Source organism: Paroedura picta, chromosome 1 (assembly GCF_049243985.1).
Source record: "Paroedura picta isolate Pp20150507F chromosome 1, Ppicta_v3.0, whole genome shotgun sequence".
Classification (NCBI taxonomy): domain Eukaryota; kingdom Metazoa; phylum Chordata; class Lepidosauria; order Squamata; family Gekkonidae; genus Paroedura; species Paroedura picta.
Genome location: NC_135369.1, coordinates 44250973 through 44273623, shown reverse-complemented (window position 1 = coordinate 44273623; position 22651 = coordinate 44250973). Strand labels below are relative to the sequence as shown.

Sequence of the window (22651 nt, the reverse complement as noted above, 5' to 3'; positions counted from 1 at the left end):
GTGGACAGCAATGCATATGCATGGCTGTTGCATTAGTGTACATCTCTGTGCATAGAAGAAGGGATGATGGGAGCTGGGTTTCGAGGGAAATTCTGCATGGTGTGTAGTGTGCATGTGAGGGGAAAAAGTATTAGTTTAAAGTTAATTATCCCTGTAATCAATCCTTGAAAGTTTTCTTAAGTTTTTAACTTTTCTTTTAAAGTCTTAGAATTCTTTTTGGAAATACCATCTCTCAGAACTTCGGAGGGATCTACTGAAAGATATAGACTTTTACAGAGATGGCCAGTTGATACACCAGTCTCTTAGTCATCTAGTACCTCTTCTATGTATAGAAATGTTCATTTGGGACTCTCATTGAGTGACCATAAGGAAAATATGGGGTGATTTCTATGATGCCAAAGTCCTTGGCATATGTTAAAACTGGTCCCTAAGGATAAGCTTGTTTTAAAAGGTATAAAAATGAAACTGACAAATGTTAATAATATCTATTTAAGGCAGGTCATTATAACCTGGAAACTTGTCTGAGTGTGGTGCTGCTCTCTTTGGCAATGGTGATGGCGGGATCTGGAAATCTGAAGGTTCTCCAACTCTGTCGTTTTATGCATAAAAAGACTGGTGGGGAGATGAACTATGGATTCCACATGGCTCACCATATGGCTCTTGGACTCCTTTTTTTGGGAGGAGGAAGGTAACCTATTATTTTAAGTTTGTTCAATGTAAAAGACTGCTCTAATGACTAAGGAGAGTGCTGTAGTGGGAAGATGGCTGGACTAGGATTAGGAGCCCAAGGTTCAAATCCCTACTGACTTTGCTTGGTGACTTTGCTTGGTGGAGACAGCTGTGGGAGGAGATGGGACAAGACAAGTGGCCGGAGATTCAGTTGCACCCAGGCCTCTCTCAACCTCTGTCCCATCCCTCAGGACCCTAGGGTGGAGGCAAAGGTGATCAACCCACCTCTGACACTGATGGTGTGCAATGCCAGGTCAATAAACAACAAAGCCTCTACTGTGCAAACCTATTTTGCAGAGCATAGAGCGGACCTGGCATGCATGACAGAAACCTGGGTCATGGAGGGCGAATCAGTTGCCCTCAAAGAACTAACCCCTAACAGAGCTAAAACAGTTCCCCACGGCCTGCAAAAGGGAGCTCTTCCACCAGGCATTTGCTTGAGGTTGACCAGAAACAGCAACACTTGCTGGGCCCCTGAACCTTCCTCCCAGGAATCTATGTATCTAAACTGAACCATGTACCTGTTTGATTATTATCCTGTTTAAACTGATATCTTCTGTTGTTATTATCATTACCATTCTTGTATTATTTGACACAAAAACCAAGTTCAGTATATTGTTCTTTATGTTCCATGTGAACTGTACTGAGCCTCAGGGGAGGGTGGTATACAAATATAATAAAAAAAGAAATGAGTTTCTTGGAGGAAGGACTGGATAAAAATGTACCAGATAGATAAATTGGCTGTGCAATAATATAAATTGTTATTTGGAGAGTCCTCTTTGTGAGAAGGTCAATTTCCATCACTTTCAGTAGCAATATTTCCCGTCTTATGGCTCAGGAGAAAACACAGGTAGATGTCTTGCAAAATGTCAAGTGACAGTGTAGGGCAGGGGTAGTCAAACTGTGCCCCTCCAGATGTCCATGGACTACAATTCTTATGAGCCCCTGCCAGCAAATGCTGGCAGGGGCTCATGGGAATTGTAGTCCATGGACATCTGGAAGGCCGCAGTTTGACTACCCCTGGTGTAGGGGCTGGGCAGAAATCGAGTTGGAAATGGAGCCTCCTTGTGCTGCACGGTTCCACATTTTCTGCTGTGTTTACTGCTCTGGTAGACACCCATGGCAAGAAGAGCAAAACATCAGAGACAGACAGGGCAGTGGGAGAATTAATCTTAATTCACTCTTTTTGCTCAAACATTACTGCAGTGGAAAGTGTCCAGGCTGTCCTATTTTACAGGTCATTTATAGCAGTGGTCCCCAACCTGCGGGCCGCGGCCTGGCGCCGGGCCGCGAAGGCCATGGCGCCGGGCCGCAGCTCCCTCTCCCCGCCCCCTCCTCCGCAGTAAAAAACTTCCCAGGTCGCAAGCTTGCGGCCCGGGAAGCTACTTACTGCGGGAGGGCGGGGAGAGGGAATCAGGGCCGGGCTGCGCCCGTGCAGGCCGTGCCCGCGCGGCCCGCGGGTGCGGCCCGATCCGCGGGCGCGGCTCGCGGGCGCGGCCCGTTCCGCGGGCGTGGCTTCCGGGCGCGGCCCGACCCGCGGGCGCGGCTCGCGGGCGCGGCCGGGTGCGGCTCGATGCGCGGGCGCGGCCAGAAGCGTGGGCGTGGCCCGCGCGGGTGCGGTCCCCGCGGGCGCGGCCCGATGCCCTGCCGATCCCCAGCCTAATAAAGGTTGGGGACCACTGATTTATAGTACGCCTGTATCATTACTGTTTTATAAAACTTTTTCTTGATTATGTCTGGATGTACACAGTTCTTCTGTGCTGCATTTGTGAAAGAATTTCCAAAGCCCATTATTATTTGCTTTGCTGCTTTTTGCTTTGTATGCTTTTTTCTTTCTGTTTTTAATGTATGTGTTTTAATTAACACTTTTAAGGTTTTTATTTATTCTTGTACTTACGGTACTTCCACTCTCCCTGTTGAAGTGTATGATAAATGAGTAGGGATCTTACTATGAATTAAAATTAATTCTCTAACTGCACCAATTGTTTCTTGAGTTTTGCTCCACGAGTGGTGTGACACTCCTTTTCTTGCTCTCCCTAGAGGCCATGTTCTTCCAATTTTTAAGCTGTTCTCTCCTTGTGTTCCTTCAGTTATCAGCAAAAAAAAAAAAGAAAGAAATTATAAGTTCCTTATTTATACAGATCATGGGAGGAGAATGAATTATGCAAACAATACCGATTTGCATCAGTATGGTTTGCATAAATAATTCTTTCCCCATGACCTATGCACATAAAAGAATTTAAAATTATTTTTGGCTGAGAAATGAGGAGATAGGAGAGGACTGAAGGCATAAAGTTAATTAACAATATTTGCATAAATATATTTTGCCTGGGAGGAGGCACAGTAGCTCAAAGGTTGAGCTCAAGGCACCAGATTCACTCCCTGGCATCTCCAGTTAGCAAGATACCTGGTAACAGAGCTGGGCAAGACCCCCTGCTTGCCTGCTACAGAGCTGGACTTGATGGATTAAGGTCTGATTCTGTATTGAGCAGCTCCTTATGTTCTGTCATTGTTACATAATTGTTTTTACCATGATGTAGAATTTGTATGCATGAATCCTTGACTATGTTACAAAAGCGCACAGCATTTTTTTTTTATAATGATTTTTTTTATTTTCATAAAGATAGAAATATAATCATCATTTGAGATTATATGACCCCACATTGACTCCACAGTGATATAAACTTTTGCCCAAAACTCTAAGAGCCATGAGTCTAAGAGCCATCCACATTTCCACTACATTAAAAAAAAAAGGCCTGTTTAGATATACAAAAGAAAAGTTATTATTAATCAACTTACTTGAGAGATCGTAGACCTCACATTAACTGCTTGATACAATCTAAGAGCTATCCTAGCAGATATTTCTAGGTTTGAGTTAGATGCTTAACATTAAACATTTCTTATAGCACAGTATGAGTTTTGGCCCTGTATCAATACCCTGATAAAGGGAGAGGAAAGTAGGGCTTTGCCTTAAAGATGTACAAAGAAAAAAAATTACAAAAGGATTTCATAATTTCTCCTTATCCTTAATACAGATACATCTACAAACCATTTATACTTGACCCATTCTAAGAGCCATCCTGACAGGTATAAGTTGAGAGCTTTACATTTTCTACAGATCAATATGAGCTTTGGCCCTATAACAATACACCAATAAAAAAAAAATAATAATAAGGGGGGAAAGCCCCATTTTATATTTCCAACGCTAACGATTATATTACCTATATGCCTACTAAGAAAAAGAAACAAGAGAGAAAAAAGGCACTGCTTCCCCTTTTTCATAAAAATAGCAATGTAGGATACAGTATATGTTGTTAATACAGAGAATAATAAGATTTCCAGGTTTAGATTAAATGCTTAACATTAAACATAGAACAATATAAGCTTTCAGTCTTCTATAGCTTCTCCTTATCATTGGTTCTGATACATCTACAAAACAATTTGTGCTTGACCCATTCTAAGAACCATCCTGACAGATATATTTTCAGATTTAAGTTGAAAGCTTAACATTAAACTTTTTCTACAAGTCAGTGTAGGCTTTAGTCCTAGGACAATACCCTAATAGAAGAAATAAAAAATAAGGGGGGGGGGAACCCCATTTTACATTTTCAGCACTAATGATTATATTACCTATATGCCTACAAAAGAAAAGAGACAAAAAAAAACAAGAGAGAAAGAGACACTGCTTCCCCTTTTTCATAAAAATGGAAATATAGAATACAGTATAACATTAAACATAAAACAATATGAGCTTTCGGTCTTCTTAAGGGGGTCTCATCTCGAGGCTTGCTACATCTTGTCGTTCCCGTAAAATTATATTCTGTCCCATTGGCCTTTGGTGTAGAAAGTGCAGTTGTACTCTTTCCCGCAGAATATGCATCGATAAATCTTGAGGCCGTTGCACCTCCTGGACTCCAGTATCAATACAATTTTTTCCCCAGAGAGATCCTTTAAATCGGTTACTTTCACTGCAGATCCATATTTCTTTTGATTGATTTTTGTACACTGTTGCTTTGAGATGGCTGTATGTCTTTTTAAAAAGGGTGTCCTTATCTGGGCTGCAGAACTCCGGCATCCCATTTTCCGTCTCCAGAATTTCAGATTTCTCTTCTACTGTTGGTTTTCCACCTTGTTTAGAGCTGTCATCAGCCACTGTTATTGATCCATTATTCCTGTTAAAGACGTCTTCCTTGGCATCTTGGATCTCCTTGAAGATATGAATTTCAGATTTCTCTTCTGCTGTTGGTTTTCCACCTTGTTTAAAGCTGTCATCAGTCACTGTTATTGATCCATCATTCCTATTGAAGACTTCTTCCTTGCCATCTTGGATCTCCTTGGAGATATTTTTGATCAATCCATCTAAAAATACTTTGTAATCTTGGGTTTGTATCTCTATTAGATGAGCCAATCTTTTTAACATAGACATGATTTTGACTTTAAAAAAAACCGGCCCCAAACAGTTTTATGAGTGGCCAGTAGAGGTCCTCTGTTTTATCCTCTAATGTTCCGGCACAGGCATGTGACGTATTGAAGGCAGAGATTCTCGTGCTGGCACAGAGTTCTCGTGAGATTTTCCCATTCACAGCTTATCTTATCTTCGAAAACCAAAACAATTACAATAAGAGCTTTTGCCAATTAATTCGAGTTGATTTGAGTCCTTCTTCTGCTTAGTTAGGAGAATTAGCCTGCCTCTTAACGAGGTGGCTTCGGGCAGAGCAGAGTAAGAGGAGGGGGGAAACAAAGGGCTTTGATGCAGGAAGAGAGACGGAGAAAAAAAAAAAAGCGAGAGATACTTGCAGTAAATGATGTTTTGGAACTCAGCCGATGTCCTCCCCTCAGTTCAAAGCGTTCATTTGTGGTAAATCATCATGTAGGGTTGAAGCAGATACTTTAAGATTGAAGAAAGAAAAGAAAGTCCGAGGTAGAAAATGGCAGTCGTCCTCTGGACCTGGAACGCTGACAGCCTATAATCCAGGGAGATATACTCCCTAAAGGATTGGAGACGGCCCCAAGAACTTCCTGGGTAGAAAGGTGAGGTGGGGTTTGCGTACCCCTCCTCTTTTCTGCCAATTGCTTGCACAATTGACCCCTGTCAGGCTTCAGAGATAGCAGAGCAGATGCCCTGCCACCCTCTCAGGACGACATCTTTAGCCACACCCCCAAAGCGCACAGCATTTTGAGGTTTTTTTCATGCCGTATATACTTCAATGCCCCATCCTTGACTTGTACTTTACAATGATAAGTTGCAATTTCTTGAAGACTTAATGATCTTCATTGCTTCCATATATGAACTGCAGGGAATTTTTTTTTTTTGCAGGTATTCTCTTAGCACTTCAAATTCTTCAATTGCTGCTCTTCTTTGTGCCCTGTATCCTCACTTCCCAGTTCACAGTACCGACAACAGGTAACGTTTTAACAATTAAACAAAAAACTAATGATAATTAGAGTTGCTTAGATTGAAAGGCCGAGAACCACTTCAGTCCAGTGGATAAAGTATGCTACATCGGGGAAACTTAGGTTTTAATTCATAGATATTAGATGAATACAGTAATCATGCCCCGTAAAGAGTCTTTTGTTGCTGTTTAGGATTGTGAGAAGCAGTCACAATTTGCTCCACATCTTTGGAACAAATAATGGAACGCTTGGTGACTCATTGTGAACAGTTAGCTAAGCTTTTTTTGCAATAAAATTGCTTACATCTGATCTGACTGAAATTCCATTTTAAGAATAGTTGCTCTGTTTCTTCCTGGAAGGCAAATATCAGAAACTGGTGCTCAGGGTGTTGTTTTGCCTTATGGATGCAGGGCGCCCTAAGGATCAGTCTTGTCCCCAATATTCATCAACATCTAACTCAAGCCATAGGTCTAGATATATTGTCACCTGTACAGTGATGGCTGACAGTACTATATTTCCTTTCTGTTAAAATCCATTGAGACAGTAGAAGTGCTGAACTGGTACCTGGATTCAGTGAGGCAGATCAGGAAGCATGCCTACTCACCTGCTGAGGCAGCTGCATTGGTTACCAGTTGTGGCCTGGATCAGGTTCATAGAATCATAAAGTTGGAAGGGACCTCCAGGGTCATCTAGTTTTAGTTTTAACCTTTAAGGCCATAGGCAGCCTGGGTCCCACATACCTGATGTGATCATTTTGGCGGGAGAGCACCAGAGTCTTCAGTAAAGTCACATATTTTCTTCATCACTTACTCCTTCCATATCTTTTGTGCTTACTCCTTCCATATCTTTTAGTGAAAAAATAGCTTTTTACCTCTTGGCAATACATGCGTCCCCATGCATCTCAGTTTTTAAGAGACAGGACTTTTATGCAATGACTTTTCAATTGATCTCAAAAGGTGGGTGGAAAATGGTGTTCTTGATACATTTACCTTTTACACAGGTATCACCTGCAGGCCTTGCGGCATTTGTATGTGCTGGCAGCAGAGCCCAGGCTCCTTGTGCCCATGGATGTGGATACAGACACCCCTTGCTATGCACTGCTAGAAGTTACATACAAGGTAGGTGGATTCTGAGTGATACAAGGGGTGTCATGAAAGGAAGAGAGGCCAAAGGCACCCATTGTGTTTAGTAGGGTGAGTTTGAACATGGAAGCTGTCTCTTCCTAGTGGGCCACCTGGCTGTTTACTGTTGCTGACCCTTGAGGGAGCCAGGCTGCTCAGCAGTTCCCTCGTGGATCAGTGCTGTCTGATCAAAATGTGAGGTTTGAAATGGAGATTTCCACCATTGAACTCACGCTTTTAACTGCTTTGTGGAACCACTGCAAAGTTTTGAAAGTTCAAAATCTTGTTGAAATAGAATGCACTTCATGTGAGGGCCCATTCATTCAGCAGCTGAGATTGCATAACTCATCCCACCTCAGAAAAAGCCAGAAAATCAGTCTTCCTGGACTTTCCATGACTAGATGGTACTTCGGAGGGCCTGGTAGTCTTGGAAGTTCTTGTGTCCTTCCTCCTTGGTGTTATTTCAGCATCATACTAGCTGAATACTGAGTGTGTCAACCAAGGCCAAATGTTAAGGAGGAATGTCTGCAGATTAAACTTATGGTAATATTTTATAGCATCAAGGAAACATACTGAGAAAAGCTGCTCCATGGACACTGTCACCCGGGGACAAAAGGAACATTAATAATGTCTGATGAAATCATTTCACTTTTCATCTGTATGAATATATGTGATGATCTAGAACAGATTCCATCTATTCTTTGAAATATTGAAATCCTCAAAATTAGATGCTGTGAAACACTATCCATCCTGATTGGCCTGAACAAGAAAAGTTGTCATATCATACAATATATTTGTTTTGTGGATCTTTTTCTTGGTGGTGATGTGTTTTCCTGGTTTTCATACTAGATCAAAATTATTCAAAATGTTTTTTTTCATATTTTCAAGGGAACTCAGTGGTATGAAGAAACAACTGAAGAGCTAATGGCACCTACCCTTCTCCCGGAACTTCATCTTTTGAAACAAGTATGTAACCGTTCATCTTTTGTCTTCTTTTGCAGCTGTGCAGGCCAGCCACAGATATTTTCTTTCTAGCTTAAAAATTCCCAATGAAGGGGCACCATGCCCCTTTCAGAGGTGGCCTGGGAATTAAGATCATAGGGAGAGGCCTCCTGGCAGTTTTGTTGGGTGCACAAGAAAAGACCTTGTCAGTGGAGACCCTATGATTATTGAATAATTTCCCCAGGTATGTGCATCTTGCCAGCAAATCTGGAAAACTCAACAATGGCCACAGGATTGGAAAAGGTCAGTTTACATTCCAATCCCAAAGAAGGGCAATGCCAAAGAATGTTCAAACTACCGCACCATCGCACTAATTTCTCATGCTAGCAAAGTTATGCTCAAAATCCTACAAGCTAGGCTCCAGCAATATGTGGACCGAGAACTTCCAGAAGTACAGGCAGGATTTCGAAGAGGCAGAGGAACTAGAGATCAAATTGCCAACATACGCTGGATCATGGAGAAAGCTAGGGAGTACCAGAAGAACGTCTACTTCTGCTTCATTGACTATGCTAAAGCCTTTGATTGTGTGGAGCACAACAAATTGTGGCAAGTTCTTAAAGAGATGGGAATACCAGAGCATCTTATTTGTCTCTTGAGAAATTTATATGCAGGTCAAGAAGCAACAGTGAGAACTGAACATGGAATCACTGACTGGTTCAAAATTGAGAAAGGAGTTCGGCAAGGCTGTATACTGTCGCCTTGCCTATTTAACTTGTATGCAGAGCACATCATGAGAAATGCGGGATTAGAGGAGTCACAAATTGGGATCAAGATTGCAGGGAGAAATATCAACAACCTCAGATATGCAGATGATACCACTCTAATGGCAGAAAGTGAAGAGGAACTAAAGAGCCTGTTGATGCGGGTGAAGGAGGAGAGTGCGAAAGTTGGCTTGAAACTCAACATCAAGAAAACAAAGATCATGGCATCCGGCCCTCTCAATTCCTGGCAAATAGAAGGGGAAGAAATGGAGATAGTGACAGATTTTATTTTCCTGGGCTCCAAGATCACTGCAGATGGGGACTGCAGCAAAGAAATTAAAAGACGCTTGCTCCTGGGGAGGAAAGCTATGGCAAATCTAGACAGCATCCTAAAAAGCAGAGACATCACCCTGCCAACAAAAGTGCGTTTAGTCAAGGCTATGGTCTTCCCAGTTGCAATGTATGGCTGCGAAAGTTGGACCATAAGGAAGGCCGAGCGTCAAAGAATTGAGGCTTTTGAACTCTGGTGCTGGAGAAGACTCTTGCGAGTCCCTTGGACTGCAAGGCGAACAAACCGATCAGTCCTAGAGGAGATCAGCCCTGACTGCTCTTTAGAAGGCCAGATCCTGAAGATGAAACTCAAATACTTTGGCCACCTCATGAGAAGGAAGGACTCCCTGGAGAAGAGCCTAATGCTGGGAGAGATCGAGGGCAAAAGAAGAAGGGGATGACAGAGAATGAGGTGGATGGATGGAGTCACTGAAGCAGTAGGTGCAAACTTAAATGGACTCCGGGGAATGGTAGAGGACAGGAAGGCCTGGAGGATCATTGTCCATGGGGTCACGATGGGTCGGACACGACTTCGCACATAACAACAATGTGCATCTTGGCCCACTTACTGTTGATCTTCAGTTTTAAGTAGGAATGCATGTGACTGATTTGGTTCTCATTTATTGCCAATCTTAATTGGAGGTTTTGACATTTAAATTGTGACCTTTGTGTGCATTTATAATTTTTGTTCTTTCACATTGTTTTGTAATTTTATTTATATTGTCAGCCACCTTGAGTGCTGAAAGGCAGAAAAGCATCTAATAAATGTTTTACATAAAAAAGCCACCATTAACCCACATCTCCTTCGATACCAACTTTTCAAAAATTCAGATTTAAAATACCTCTAGTGAGGAATTCATGGCAGGCAGACACTTCTGTTTTTACAGAAGAGCATCATGGTTTGGATTATCAGCTGGGAGACTATATCTGGCTGACATTATCTCCTCCAACTGCGGCTTCCTCTGTGTAAAGGTTCTGCCGGAGGTACTGTGCACAGAGATATGGGCGGGGGGGGGGACGGACACCACCATGAATGGCATTTTAAGCCTGCCTACTTCATTTCTTAAACTATTTGAAGATCAGTCAGTTTAACTGATGGATGGCAATTTTAGCTTTGACAAAAACAAGACTCCTGTGGTGTACGTTAAGTTCCGTCAAGTCATTTCTGACTTACAGTGACTATATAAAGTAACATCCTGTTGTTATCATCCTTGCAAACTGAGGCCTGAGTCAATCTATCTCATCTTGCTGCCTTCACCTTTTCCTAGTGTTGTTGTCTATTTATAGAGCTTAGTGATTGTGATCACCAGCGCAGGTTATGTCAAATGGCAGGGAGACCAGTCAACACGTGGCATTTCCTGTGCATTAATGGAAAATGGTTCCTGCACAAGCTCAGGGGTAAGGGGGGTATTTTCTCCCAGGGGTTCCCCCTTATGCTTCACGAGAATACAACACAAGGAGGTATTCAGCCTTGGGGATGCCTTTCGCAGGAGGGGGCTGTCTCTTAGATTTTACCAGGCACCCCTATTCACTGTCCCTTCTGCCCAACTAATAGCAAGTCCTTAGCAAGAAGCCATGCTTGTTCTAGCATTGGCCTACAGTTATGGAGCAATTTATCAATGGACATATGTCAGGATCCTCCTTTGGTAGGCTTTAAAAAGACCTGTAGTTTTATTTTGAGGAGGATTTCTGGGGACTGCTGCTGAATGGAAGACAGAGAGGTTTTCTAGTTGTGATTTTCAAGTTATTTTGTGCTCCCTTAATGGATTCTTGGTATGCATATTTATAAGGTAACTCAAGCTCCTAGAATGGTAAGGTAAATTAATAAAATGTGTCATAAATAACCTATGGTGCTTTGGACCTCACCCAGTAAATTTATTTTGCTGGCCTGTAGCTAACAGCTGAAATATTATGTTTCCAGATCCGAGTGAAAGGTCCACGATACTGGGAATTGCTGATAGATTTAAGCAAAGGCAGTTATCATTTGAAGTAAGTATTCATGATGGATTCATGAGTTCTGTAGAAGCTCAGTGCATCATGATTATGGTGGTACAGGGTCCAAATCACAGCTGTCCTTGCAAGTTTTGTAAAAAAAACAAAAAACACAGCCGTTTTGCTTGCAGGTGTTATCAATTACTGGGGGTCACATGTTGAATTTTGACTTTTGCACAGGGAAACTCATGTTGAGATCCAGCTGCATGCACATAACAAAAGAATCTAGTGCAGATGGTGTTGTGCAGAATGGAAATCCAAAATAATTGAAACCTTAGTCTCTCTTGAAATATACTAATATATTGGCAGTATGAAAAAAGACTCCAGTATATGGAAGCATCCAGGGCCATTCTGCATTCGTCCAAAATAGCACAATGGTTACTAATTGAAATCGCTACAGTTTTGCCATTATGCACAACGTCGTTGACAATCTGCAACACTCCTGAAACCGATCTGCAAAAAGCGCTTCGTTGTAGCGCTTTCAGGGAAATCCCAAAAAGTGGATTCACCCTCCGGAAAGCGCTACACTCCTGCAACCAATCTGCAACACTAGCGGGAAAGTTCTGTGCGTTACCATTGTTGCTGTTTCTGCAAAGTCCCTTCCCCTGGCTCTCTCCTCTGATCTTCCGGTGAAGCGATCGCCATTTTTTTTTTCCCGAGCGAGCGGAGATCAACGCACCAGCGAGCCTTCGTTTACCCAGCGAGGCTTCCCTGGCTGCAGCCCCTCTGTTTAAAGTCAACAAGCACAAGCATCGCAGAGGCCCGTTTGCTGGTTTATTTTCCCTTTATTTTTCACACTGTTTTCGGCCGAAAATCGCGCCCGTGAGGGGGGGGTGTTTCACTCAAACACCACCTGTTCAAACACCACCTGCTAGCTGGATGGGTCTCTCCTTTGCAACGAATCAATGCATATTCGTTGCAATGGGTTTTTTTTTTAAACCTTCCTTAAAGGGAAAGGGGCTGTTTGGGAGCATGATAACGGCCGCCCATTGGCTGCTTGACGGCCAGGGGCGGGACACAGCATAGCAATAGCGCTTCCTGGCTAGCGATTTTTGCAGAGACCGGAACCCTGTGGGAAACGATAGAAACACAACTGGATTCCACTACAAAGGCAGGTATGCGTTACGCTGAATTCCACTATTTAAAATGGCGACTTTTCGTTCAGCAAACAATTTGCTACATGGATCCCAGTGCGGAATGGCTCCTAGGATTCCCCCCCCCCCAGAGTGGTTCTTATTTTATTTATAATTAAATTTGTTTTCCACCCTATCTCAGGAGATGCTTTTCATCCAAAACCAGATAATGTACTAAGAATCAAATCCCTTAAACCAGTGGTCCCCAACCCCCAGTCCGGGGACCGGTCCGGGGATCAGTCAGAACCGGGCCACGGCTCCTCCCCGGCTGCTGCCTCAGGGGCTGCCCTGCCACTCTGTTGCCAACTCACCTTTTGTGCTCTCCAGTGGCCACCATGGCTGGGGCTCCCCCTCGGCATGGCAGCTGCCAGCGGATGGCAGTACGGCAGGGGGTTGGCAGGAAAGCAAGTGGAGCAGGGGCTCAGCCAGCAGCGATGTCCCTCGGCAAAAGACTACCCCCCCTGGGCCTCAGTAAACTTGTCAAGCGTTGACCGGTCCCCAGTGATAAAAAGGTTGGGGACCACTGCCTTAAAGGCCTTTTAGGAAATAGGAGTTCCCTTCTGGAAAGTCTGCAAACTGCTTTCACCCCTTTTGTGACATACCTCCATGTTCCCTTTGTATGCAAGATAGAGGCATACTTGCAGATCTCCTTTTCAGGAGAATCCATGGATACAAATAGCAGTATTTCGCATAGGCAATTGGTAGGATGTAGAATACTTGTCAAGTTTTACAATGAAAGAAAGTATTTTCGCTGTAACGTTTGTCATTAAATTGTACCCCAGTTCTTATTAGCCTGAAAAATGAATGTCTTCAAAGAGGTTTTGTCATCTGCTCTTAACTTCTTTTCCAGATCCATTCTTTCCAAGGATGGTGTCCTCTATGTCAAACTGAGAGCTGGGCAGCTTTCATATAAGGAGGATCCAATGGGTTGGCGTAGTTTGCTGGCACAGACTGTCACTCACCGAAACGCAGATGCTCGTGCTTTTAAGGTAATCATTGTGCAGCCATGAAGCAAAGAAAGCTGAAAGTGAGTCTCTGCTGCTTTCTGTGCCTGCAACAATGTATTAAAATGCTCAGTGTCAAAAGTATTGTTCAAAAATTAAATTGAAATTTTAATTTTCATTGCTACAGAAGGGAGGCTAGAAATGTGTTAGCAAAAATTACTTAATGGAGTTAAGTCCAAATTCATTGTTCTGCTTTTCCATATATCTGGGAGTTGGATTCAAACTAATATTTCTATGGGCAGAAGGCCTTTTGCCAGCAGAATGTGATTTTCCAACCTTTCCCCTCCCCTAGCACCCCCAAATGCCACACTAGTGGCTCTGCGATAAGATAGAGAGGGAAAGACTCTAAGGCCTTCTGGACTGAAAAAATACCCAGTCTCTTATTTGGAAATATGCCAGGACTATAGCTGTACTTATATGTCAGGTAAATAGAAACCACTGCTTCTTAGGTTTTTTACTTGGCAGACAAGACACAGATGGACATGAATGAAAAGGTTTGTTTAACTGAAAATGGAGTACTTAATAAGGTACAAAATGCAGTACTTAATAAAATATGAATGATGTAGGGATACCTTAAATATATAATCTGTTTCGCAAATAAAGTAAATTCCCCTTTCTCTAGATAGGGTACCTCAACAGGTTCAAGGGTGTTCTTTCCTCTCTTAGTACAGGACCCACACACAGGAATGAGGAGAGATGGGCCTTTGACAGGGTGTTTATTTGTACCTCAAAAATAAGCTTGGTTTCCAAACCCTAACTTAAAAAAAAGTCTGGCTTAGCTAACAACCCTGTTGAAAAACAAAAAGCTTTTATTCACCCTTCTTAAGGTGAGGCTGGCTCAACCTCTCCCATTCTGTGGAGTTCCATGGGCTCTGGTAGACTGGCAGTCACTTGGATTTGCATGAGACCCTAAATCAAAAGGATTGGTTCAGAGCCCTAGAGGAGAGATGGGACTTTTACTGCCACATACCACCACCACATACCTCCCCAGCCCTATTCCTGCTCTTGGGACTCCCTTCTCCCCTAGGAACACGATTCAGGGGGAGATGCTTGGAGCTGTTGTAGGGAAAAGTCACTCAGCACATGGAAGGCCTTCTGTCCATGGAAACATTTATTTATTTATTTATTTATTTATTTATTTATTTATTTATTTATTTATTTATTTATTTATTTATTTATTTATTTATTTATTTATTTATTTATATATCCCACCACTTCCCAGCAGGCTCGTGGCAGGTCACAGTAGTCTTAAAAATCCCATTAAAACTCCCCATTAGAAGACTCTAAAACTCATAACATGGCAGACAACAACCCACTTCCACCCCTACAACCAAAGGCATTGAGAAAGTGGAGCAAGGTTGTTATACACTGTAGGCTCCGGGGAGGGGGGCGGGAAATAGATCTACTCCACTGACCCCAGCCTCAACCGTAGACCCGGTGGAAGAGCTCCGTTTTACAGGCCCTGCGGAACGTTACCAAATCCCGCAGGGCCTGCAGTTTACCCGGGAGCTCATTCCACCAGATAGAGGCCAGGACAGAAAAGGCCATGGCCCTGGTTTAGATCCAAGCGAATGATGAGCTGATGTTCTGCTTTTGTGCCCGGGTCATTGTTATTCATCAGAAAATGTGGCTGGACTGATTAAATAGAACACAGCCCTTTGACACTATAAAAACTGACAACATTTATTTGAGAATGGCGTTGTGGTTCAATGGTAGAGCATCTGTCTGGCACACAGAAGTTCCCAGGTTCAGTCCCTAGTACCTTCAGGCAAAAAAAAGGATCAGGTAGCAGGTGATATGGAAGATCTCTGTCTGAGACACCTGAAGAGCTCCCACCAGTCTGGCCTTGATAGAACCATGGTCTAATTCAGTATAAGGCAACTACATAAGAACATTTCCGTATGAATTTTTCAATGTGCCTTTGTAACAACTCCATATAAATTTAAACTACCAGGTAAGGAAGGACAGTTTCTCATGGAAACTGAGTAACAGGTAAAAGTAGTCAAGTGGCTGCCAGCCCATCTGATTACAAAATAAACCTAAATGCCAGTGGTATCTTGAAGACTTAACAACATTTATTTCAATGAGATCTCTTGCGGGTCGCCACTCACTTTCTCAGATATGTCATATGAGATATGGATTTTATGACTGGGATGCATCTGTGAATCAGATTCCACAATGTTCAAATGACAGAAGGAAAATTAACATCCAAAGATTGTTATGATTTGATTGACTACACTGGTAGGATAGCAGGCATGTCAAGCACATACAGTCCTCCTTTTTTTGATAAGAGATAATTTAGTAGTCTACGACTGTCTACTAAATTTTCAGATGGCTTGTGCTCATTTTGTGTTAAGAAAGTGAAAGTTTGCATTGGGAAAGACTGTGGTTTCTCACAACCTAAAGAAGAGGAAATAATTCTTAATTTAAAATGCTACTTTATTTTCAGCCAGAAGCCATTTCTGCTTTCACATCTGATCCTGCGTTGCTTTCATTTGCTGACTACTTTTGCAAACCAGCTGCAAATATGGGACAGGTATGTGTCAAGTCTTGCTTTTAAGGAAGCGTGTTCTTTATGAGGAAACAGATTTAAAATTGGCAGAACAATCTAGGTAACATAATACATACCTTCAAAGCAAGAAGGTCTGGAAGAACATTTAATGTGTCTACAAAACAAACTGTCTATTATCAAAAATATTAGTGCCCATTAAAATTATATTCCAGTCAGCTGAAGAGGTACATATGTACATATATAGCAATTTATCTTGTATATAGGGTAGCCCCCATCATCCTGATTTTTCATGAGCTAAACTCATCATAGCCTGTTCATATTTAAGGCAGCTCTGTTGAATGTCATCCACACAAATATTCCTGTTTCCATGAAGGATGGATGGACCATGGGAATGGTACAGAACTCTGCATTCCCAGTTATGTTCAACTGCAGCAGTATCCTGAATCCAAGCTGATCTAAAAAAGGCAGTTCTTACGACTGCAGTTGCATGTGTTTAAATATGTTTGCAGGGAGGATACACAGTGAAGTGGTAACATGCAAATCAATCTTGAGCTGTCTCCTTTTCTCTGTAGGTCTTCACTGACTCTCTGCAAAGAGCCGATTTTTTTTCAAAATCCCTCCTGATTCATAGCTGCTGTCCACTAGCACCCTAGGCATTTATTCATTTAACTGAATGGTATTTACAAGTGGCCCCACAAGCATGGTCCCCGCATCTAACAGCCACTTATTTTCTTTCTCTGCTTCATTCCCTCTGTGCTCCTTGCAGCTTCTGGCGGTTCTCTGATTCATTCTCTCCCTTTTCTTATATCAGTTCTGGTTTTGCTACCTCCTCTTCACTACTCCTTGCCTTTCCTGCCTGCCTGCCCACTCATTCTCTGCCTCCCTGCCCACTCCTCTAAGGTTTCAAAGTGAAAATGCAGCAGCCATTTTGGATTACCTAGGCAATACCATTTTTTTGCAACTGGTAATTCCAAATGGCTGCTGAGATTTTGTGAGGTAATATTGTCAGTTATTGTTAAAGTTTTGGCGGTATTTTAGCAATCTCTCTCTCTCTCTCTCTCTCTCTCTCTCTCTCTCTCTCTCTCTCTCTCTCTCTCTCTCTCTCTCTCTCTCTCTCTCTCTCTCTCTCTCTCTCTCTCTCTGTGATTTAAGATTTTTATTCAAACCTGTAGGTTTTTCCAGATTGGAAAAAAACATTTTTATTTGTACCCTTTGCCCCATTGTATAGATTTTTTTAGCCATATTCTGGGGCTTTATTTATGATACAGTGGTATAATACTTTTCAAGACAAATGTTGTACCATCAGTTTACTATTTTTTAAAATAAAAAGTAAGCAAACAAGGGTTATTTAGCTGAGATCTGCTTAGAAATCCCTGCTGATGATCTGTTAAGTTCCACTTGGAAAAAGTGTTCCCCCCCCACCTCCCAACCCCCCATTACCAGGCCTTTTCTGGAACAGCCTCCAGAGGCATCAGCTCTACTGGGATCTTGGCTTTCAGGCATCAGCTTCTCAGCATCTTGGCTTTCAGGAGATCTTGCAAAACCTGGCTTCTCCACAGCATTTTTAGCTGATGGTTTTGATTTTCAGATTTAGTGGAAGTTGGTGGAGGTGTTTGTCTTTTGAAGTTTTATTGCTGTGACTAATTTTTAAATATATTTTGGTGTTGTAAGGTCTGTGTTTTAATTTTCCTTGTCAGCTACTGTGAACTTGCTAGAAGGACAGTATATACATATTTTTTTTAAAATAAAAATGATAGGAAAGGGGGTCCTCCACTGGAGGGAAGTACTTGACTGCTGCCTAAAATATTCTTTTCTGAACTTTTTAGCTGATTGAAAGTATATTGAAGATTACATCCATCTGAGTTTGAGGCAATACTGTAGTATATCCATTTAATACATATTGGAAGATTAATCTTTTCCCTTAATTAGATGTTACTGCACAACAGAAAAGTTCCTGCACTCTAAATATGACAAGAAACTGTCCTAGAGTGAAAACTCTTTTTTTACAGATTTACTTTAATCTCCAGTTGTATTATACTGTTGCACTATACAGTAAATACAATACATAAATACAATACAGAAGCTTTAAATGGACTAAAGCATCCTCTATTTTTGTAGATTTAAAAGTAGGATGTATGAGTGGGGAAGTGCTCATACAATTCTAGCCTGCAGGATTAAAGACTCTGTGGGAGCTAATTTGTTGATGGTTCCCAGCCCAAGGGAGATTTGGCTGGTCTCAGCCAGGGCCTTTTTGGTCCTGGCCCTGACCTGGTGGAATTAACTCCCAGTAGAGCTGAAGTCCCTGCAGGAACATATAGATTCTACAAGGCCTGCAAAATGAAGCACTTCTGCCAGATTTTTGGTTGAGGCCAGAGCAAGGAAGATCTGGGGGCCCTTCAATATTTAGCTACATTCACACAGCAGGCTCCCAAACCCCTGAGGTGCTGGGTAGGAGGGTGAGGTGGGAGGTCGGGGTTTTCAGCTTGACACAGGTTATTGTAGGTTTTTATATTATTTTACTTTTTGTGGGGGACTGTAACCTGGTGCAGGATCGTTTCCGATAGCGGTAGGAAACAAATCCAATCCAAATAATAAAATAAAATAAGGAAACTATCAGAAAAAGGTATATATGCTTGATACCATTCAGGGTGCTCACTTTGTAAATTGTGTCTCTTTTCAGAAACTTGAGGTGTTTGACCTCTTCTCGTCTATCTTATATGAGTGTGTAACTCAGGAGAATCCAGAGATGCTCCCAGCTTACATAGCAATTGACCAGGTAAAATAAATTTTTGCCCCTCGGTAGCAATGCTTGTGGATGCGGCTACTTTCTCCGCTATTACTGCTGTCTGTGGAAAGAAACCTCTATGAATCTACCGTATATACACGCATATAAGCCGACCCGCATATAAGCCAAGGCACCTAATTTCACCACAAAATATTGGAAAACTTTATTGACTCACATATAAGCCAAGGCTGGTGTTTGGATAGTGGCTTTTCCCGCTTCCCTCCCCTCCCCTTTTGGGCAGGATCTTTTTTCCCCCTTTTCTACCCACCCTCCTCATCTCTCTTTCCCTCTGACCCCTCTTGCCTTTTTATATCCAATCCTTCTTCTTATCCAATTCCCTTCTTCTTAACCGGGTGTTCTGTTTCCTCCACTTTCCATTCCTTCCTCTAGGGGCGTTTTCTCCTTCTGCTCTCTGCTCTCCCTCTGAGACAGAGGCTTCAGAGCTTCTTGCAGCAGCAGCATGTACTAGCCTGGTTAAGGCAGTGGGGGGAGGAGGAGGAGACTGCTTTTTCCCTCTGCTCTCACTGTCCCTTCTGCGCTTGCTGCCTCCCTGCTAATTCCTGCATCTGCTTCTTAAGTATACTTGTCTCTCACCCCCGCCCTCTGGTCTTGTCTGGCAGGTTTTTTAATACCTGCATATAAGCCGAGGGGGACTTTTTCAGCTTTAAAAAAGGCTGAAAAACTCGGCTTATATGTGAGTATATACGGTAATACTTAAAGTATAAAGGTGCTGATGTGATGAGTTCTGGAAGTCTTTCTTGAAGGGGGGAGTTTAATGCATACATTTTCACAGAGAAATACTGTTTCTTTACTTCCGTTCCTTTATTTTTTTCAAAATTTATAAAGCACTTTTCAAAGAAATGTCTCAACCAGCATGTGTAGACCTATTTGTATGAATAAGGAATGACAAAATTATAGCAGGGAACTGTGATATTGAATCCATAAATTCAGCTTTACGTTTTAAAGATTATTGGGAAACAGCAAATCTAAGAAAGAAGATTATATAGAGTTTTAGAAGCTCTTACTACAGGAGTAAGTTTGTTTACTGCTACAGTTCATCCCCTCTCTGTTTCTTTTTCTGCTAGGCTGTGAGAAGATTAGAAAGAAGAGAAATGTCTGAGACGTTTGATTTGTGGCAGATAAAGTTGGTTCTAGAATTTTTTAATTCCAGAAGTCATCAGGAAAGAGTGAGGAAGAACCCACACCGAGGGCTTTTCATGAACTCTGAGTTTTTACCTGTGATGAAATGCTCTATTGATAATGCCTTGGACCAGTGGCTTCAAGGTAAAAGACTGCCAGTGTTTACATGAGTCTGACACAGTTGAGGTATTACTCACAAGTCATTTCTGGAATCTCTGGAATGTCTGCACAGCTGTGTCAAGAGGAGCATAAACGTCTGCCTTTTATATTTTAAAAATTGATATTTTTAACAGTTCACTTAGAACTGTATTTGTGGTTTACACAGCATAATATAAATTTCAGTGTGCAAAGAATGTTGGGGAATCAAAGAGACAAGAGCCCTGCATGTGCTGTGAAGGGATCACTGATGGGCTTTTGTTTGGAGTCCGCTTTGTACTGCTCCCCAGGGTATATCTCATGCTTTGGGAATGCTGCTGGTGGGAGCAAAGTGGCTTTGAACTAATGCCTGGGGATAACCAGATGACTGAAATTCCTTCTGGGGGTAACCATGTTAGTCTGTGAGGCAGAAAAGTTATCCATGGGCAGGGCCAAGGGTCTGTTAGAGGTGGAAGTGCAAGATGAAGATGTAATTAAGAAAAATCCAAATGTAATCACAAAAAGGAAAGAGACCTCTCACTGCTATGGTAACTGGTAACGTAATTCTCTCGTTTTTCTAACTCAGGGTGTCATGAAACATGTGGTAGTTAATTAATTGCTTATATATTTTTTTATTTGTTAAACATTTGTTGGGTTATATGACCATATATTGTCATGTTGACCTCCCTTCCAAAATGGCCAAGGATGGGGGTGGGAAAGGGAATTGGGCCTGGGTGGGCATGTACACAGCTACGCTTCCCATCCATATTCCGCACAGCCATGCCACTTCTTGGGATTCTCAAAGCCTGAAGAATGTTTCAGAGGTTCCTCAGTGGTTAAAAAGTTGAGAAAGGCTGCTCTAAAGCAATAAGTGCCTCAATATCCTCTGTCCATCTGTTCAGATAACAAGTGAAAAAGGCCTCTGACCTTCAGTGTGCCTCTTCCTTGCATTGCAGCTGGAGGTGATGTCTGTTTGCACTCCTATTTAAGTGGGCAGCCCACTGACGAGTCTCAGCTCAGGATGTTAGCCTGCTTCCTCGTATACCACTCTGTCCCAACTCCAGGGCAGCTCTTGGCTGGAGGTTTGGAAGGTAAGATTAAGTATCAATATTGTATTTTTAAAAACCAATTTTTCCCTTGCATGTACAAGAAAAAAAATAGAGTTTAATTTACTGAGTATTATGGGATTTTAAGCTCAGTCTAAGCAGTCATTGATCATTAAAATCATCCACATATCATTTTCCTCTCCTGCAGATAATGGGAGGGAGGGGGTTAGGGCTAAAAAAGTAGCTTACCTGAGGCCACCTGGTGAGCTCTCAGCTGAGGTAACATTTGAATCAGGGACCTTTTAAAGCGTAGCTCAGTCTTCTGGTCAATATCCTACACCAGCTTTCGCTGCATTGGTTGTGGCGCTGCATATTTCACCAACATGATTGAAAACCCCAAATTGTCTTGAGGGTCTTATTCTGTGTTCAAAACACATTGTGAAGTAGTAGGAGCATGAACTTCTAATCTGGCGAGCCGGGTTTCATTCCCCACTCCCCCACATGCAGCCAGCTGGGTGACCTTGGGCTAGTCACAGCCCTGATAAAGCTGTTCTGACCAAGCAGTAATATCAGGGCTCTCTCAGCCTCACCCACCTCACAGGGTGTCTGTTGTGGGGAGAGGAAAGGGAAGGTGACTGTAAGCCGCTTTGGGACTCTTTCGGGTAGAGAAAAGCAGGGTGTAAAAACCAGCTCTTCTTCTTCCTCTTCTACATGGTGCTTCCACACAGGCTTACAGCTATGGCTTGCCTCCCAGATTGCTGCCGTGTTTATTGGAACTTCTGTATGACTACATCATGCATTCAGTCCCCCTCTGGCTCCTCCTACGGTTTTCTCTACTGTTTCCTAAACCTGCTTTATTACAATCCTTCTGGAAAGGTTTATGGATGCTCTTGTTGTTGCTGTGACTTCATGTGCATCTGCAATGGCAATGAGAGCACCATGGGGAATTATTGTCTGTAGCCCTAGGGTTTCAGTGTGTGCCTTCTATTTACAGATGCTTTTATTCCTCCTTTTATTCCTCTAGGTAGCACAAACTTTTCTGAATTGCTGTTGAAATTCAAGCCACTGAAACTGCCAGTCCGTGCACTGCTAAGACTTGCTCCTCTGCTCCTGGGGAATCCACAGTCAATGGTTTTGTGAAAGAAAGAATATGAATTTAACACAACCCAAGTGACCAAAATGCCAATACCAGTGCAGTATTTGACCTTGAATGGAAGATGCACCTGAGCTCCGACTATAGCTAATACATTTTTTCATTCCCTTTATATGTTTTGAGAGTGCCAGGGAGAGGTTTATATATTGTTGGATGATCAATGTGTCCATGCAAATTAATAATTTAGTTTTTGTAAATAAAGCTTGTTTGCAAAAACAAACAAAGGATCTGCTAATGAACTGGGCAAATAAACCACCTGGAAGTAATTTGTCAGCCCTGCTCCACAACAGCTTCCTTTGGCATTGGATTAATTGCTTCCAATGGAAACAAAGATTGCAAAAAGGGGATAGCTAATTCAAAATCTTCAGAAACCACCAAAGCCCAGCTCAACTCCTTCTCTTATGTGTTGTGGCCACAGAATCATAGTGCAGGAAGGGACTTCCAGGGTCATCTACCCTTTGCATAATGCAGGAA

General features: G+C 42.3%; 1 protein-coding gene across 3 annotated transcripts in view; it reads left to right on the top strand.

Annotated features, from left to right (window-relative positions):
* The window catches only part of ANAPC1 (anaphase promoting complex subunit 1), a 76003-nt gene extending 53575 nt beyond the window's left edge, over window positions 1-22428 (top strand). Inside the window, exons 38-48 of one of the 3 annotated variants that reach the window (XM_077336006.1) lie at window positions 495-688; window positions 6047-6133; window positions 7124-7241; window positions 8133-8210; window positions 11199-11266; window positions 13253-13391; window positions 15856-15942; window positions 18599-18694; window positions 19789-19987; window positions 20935-21069; window positions 22049-22428. In XM_077336006.1, coding sequence (XP_077192121.1) covers window positions 495-688; window positions 6047-6133; window positions 7124-7241; window positions 8133-8210; window positions 11199-11266; window positions 13253-13391; window positions 15856-15942; window positions 18599-18694; window positions 19789-19987; window positions 20935-21069; window positions 22049-22164 — 1317 coding nt within the window. In that variant the 3' untranslated portion in view covers window positions 22165-22428. The remainder of the gene's footprint in view (window positions 1-494; window positions 689-6046; window positions 6134-7123; window positions 7242-8132; window positions 8211-11198; window positions 11267-13252; window positions 13392-15855; window positions 15943-18598; window positions 18695-19788; window positions 19988-20934; window positions 21070-22048) is intronic. The other 2 variants (XM_077335997.1, XM_077335988.1) reach the window with 2 other exon arrangements.
* Window positions 22429-22651: the final 223 nt, after the last annotated feature.